This window comes from Condylura cristata, unplaced genomic scaffold (assembly GCF_000260355.1).
Source record: "Condylura cristata isolate star-nosed mole 26May11 unplaced genomic scaffold, ConCri1.0 scaffold00054, whole genome shotgun sequence".
NCBI lineage: Eukaryota > Metazoa > Chordata > Mammalia > Eulipotyphla > Talpidae > Condylura > Condylura cristata.
In genome coordinates, this window is record NW_004567155.1 from 1,021,003 (window position 1) to 1,022,379 (window position 1,377).

At 72.8% G+C, this 1,377-nt stretch overlaps 1 protein-coding gene across 1 annotated transcript in view; it reads left to right on the forward strand.

Moving 5' to 3' along the window:
- TH (tyrosine hydroxylase) overlaps positions 1-1,377 on the forward strand; it is a 5,481-nt gene that overhangs the window by 1,878 nt on the left and 2,226 nt on the right. Inside the window, exons 3-6 of the mRNA XM_012734331.1 lie at positions 9-465; positions 702-790; positions 1,011-1,078; positions 1,255-1,305. Of these exons, the coding sequence (XP_012589785.1) occupies positions 9-465; positions 702-790; positions 1,011-1,078; positions 1,255-1,305 (665 nt within the window). The remainder of the gene's footprint in view (positions 1-8; positions 466-701; positions 791-1,010; positions 1,079-1,254; positions 1,306-1,377) is intronic.

Consider the following 1,377-nt stretch of genomic DNA (forward strand, 5'->3'; position numbering starts at 1 on the left):
CCCCCCCCACTGGGGGTGCCCCCTGGTGGGAAGGGGGTAGGAAGTGGCCAGGTGTCTGGGTCAGGCGTGGCTCAGGACACGCAGTGAGCCCCCCACAGCTGGATCAAGGGAGAGCCCCACTATCCCGGCGAACCCCACTGCCACAAGCTGCCCCAGGGGGTCCGGCAGGGGGGCCCAGGGGTCTCCCTCACCTCCATCCCCCTCCACCCCCTTTCCCTCCCTTCCACCGCTGGCCCCCCTTCCCTCTGGCCCCCGCTGTCGGTTCCCCTTTCCTGCTTTTGCTCCCTAAGGCTGTTGAAGCCCAAATCCACCACCTGGAGACCCGACCTGCCCAGAGGCCCCGGCCGGGGGACCCCCACCTGGAGTACTTTGTCCGGTGCGAGGTGCCCAGCGGGGACCTGCCCGCCCTGCTCAGCTCCGTGCGCCGGGTGGCGGAGGACGTGCGCGGCGCGGGGGAGCGCAAGGGTGAGGCCAGCCCCGCCCCCAGGGCCGCCCGAGATCCGCAGACCTGGGGCGCAGGGCCCCCACAGGGCCCCAGGGACGACACGGGGGACACTGGCCCCACCGACTGGGGCCCGCTGCCGCCGCCCCACACTGCCCAGACCGGCCTCTGGGACCCCGCATGGCATCCCCGCCAGACCCTCGGAGGCTGTGCCAGGGAGGGTGCCCGCGCTCACTCTCGTCCTTGCGCCCCTCTGAAGTCCTCTGGTTCCCGAGGAAAGTCTCCGAGCTGGACAAGTGCCAACACCTGGTCACCAAGTTTGACCCTGACCTGGACCTGGACCACCCGGTAAGTCGCTGCCCCGAGGGTGGTGGGCTGGGTGCTCCGATCCTGGCGGGTGATGGGGCAGGGAAGGGGCAGTGGGGTGAGAGCTAGGGGCGGGGCTGGAGGCGGGCGGGGTCGAGGAGGGTGGGGCCGGCGGTGGGCGGGGCCGAGGCGGGCGGGGGCGGCGGTGGGCGGGGCCGGAGGCCGGCGAGGGGGACCCCCACCAGCGCCCACTCTGCCGCAGGGCTTCTCTGACCAGGCCTACCGCCAGCGCCGGCGGCTGATCGCCGAGATCGCCTTCCAGTACAAGCAGTGAGGAGCGGCCCAGGCACCTGCTGCCAGGCGGGCGGGGCGGGGGTCTTTGTTCGCACCACCATCACCTTGTGGCACCTGGGGTCCCTGAGTCCCTGCCCAGGAAGCTGCGGCCCAGACGCTTGAAGAGTGGGCCGAGCACCCCGGAGCCCCACTGACCGCTGCCCCCTCCGCAGTGGTGACCCCATTCCCCGCGTGGAGTACACGGCCGAGGAGATCGCCACCTGGTGAGAGACGGCTGGGGCGCCAAGGAGACCCCGAGCCCCGCGGGCAGGTGCCCGGAGGGGCTGGCGCGCCGG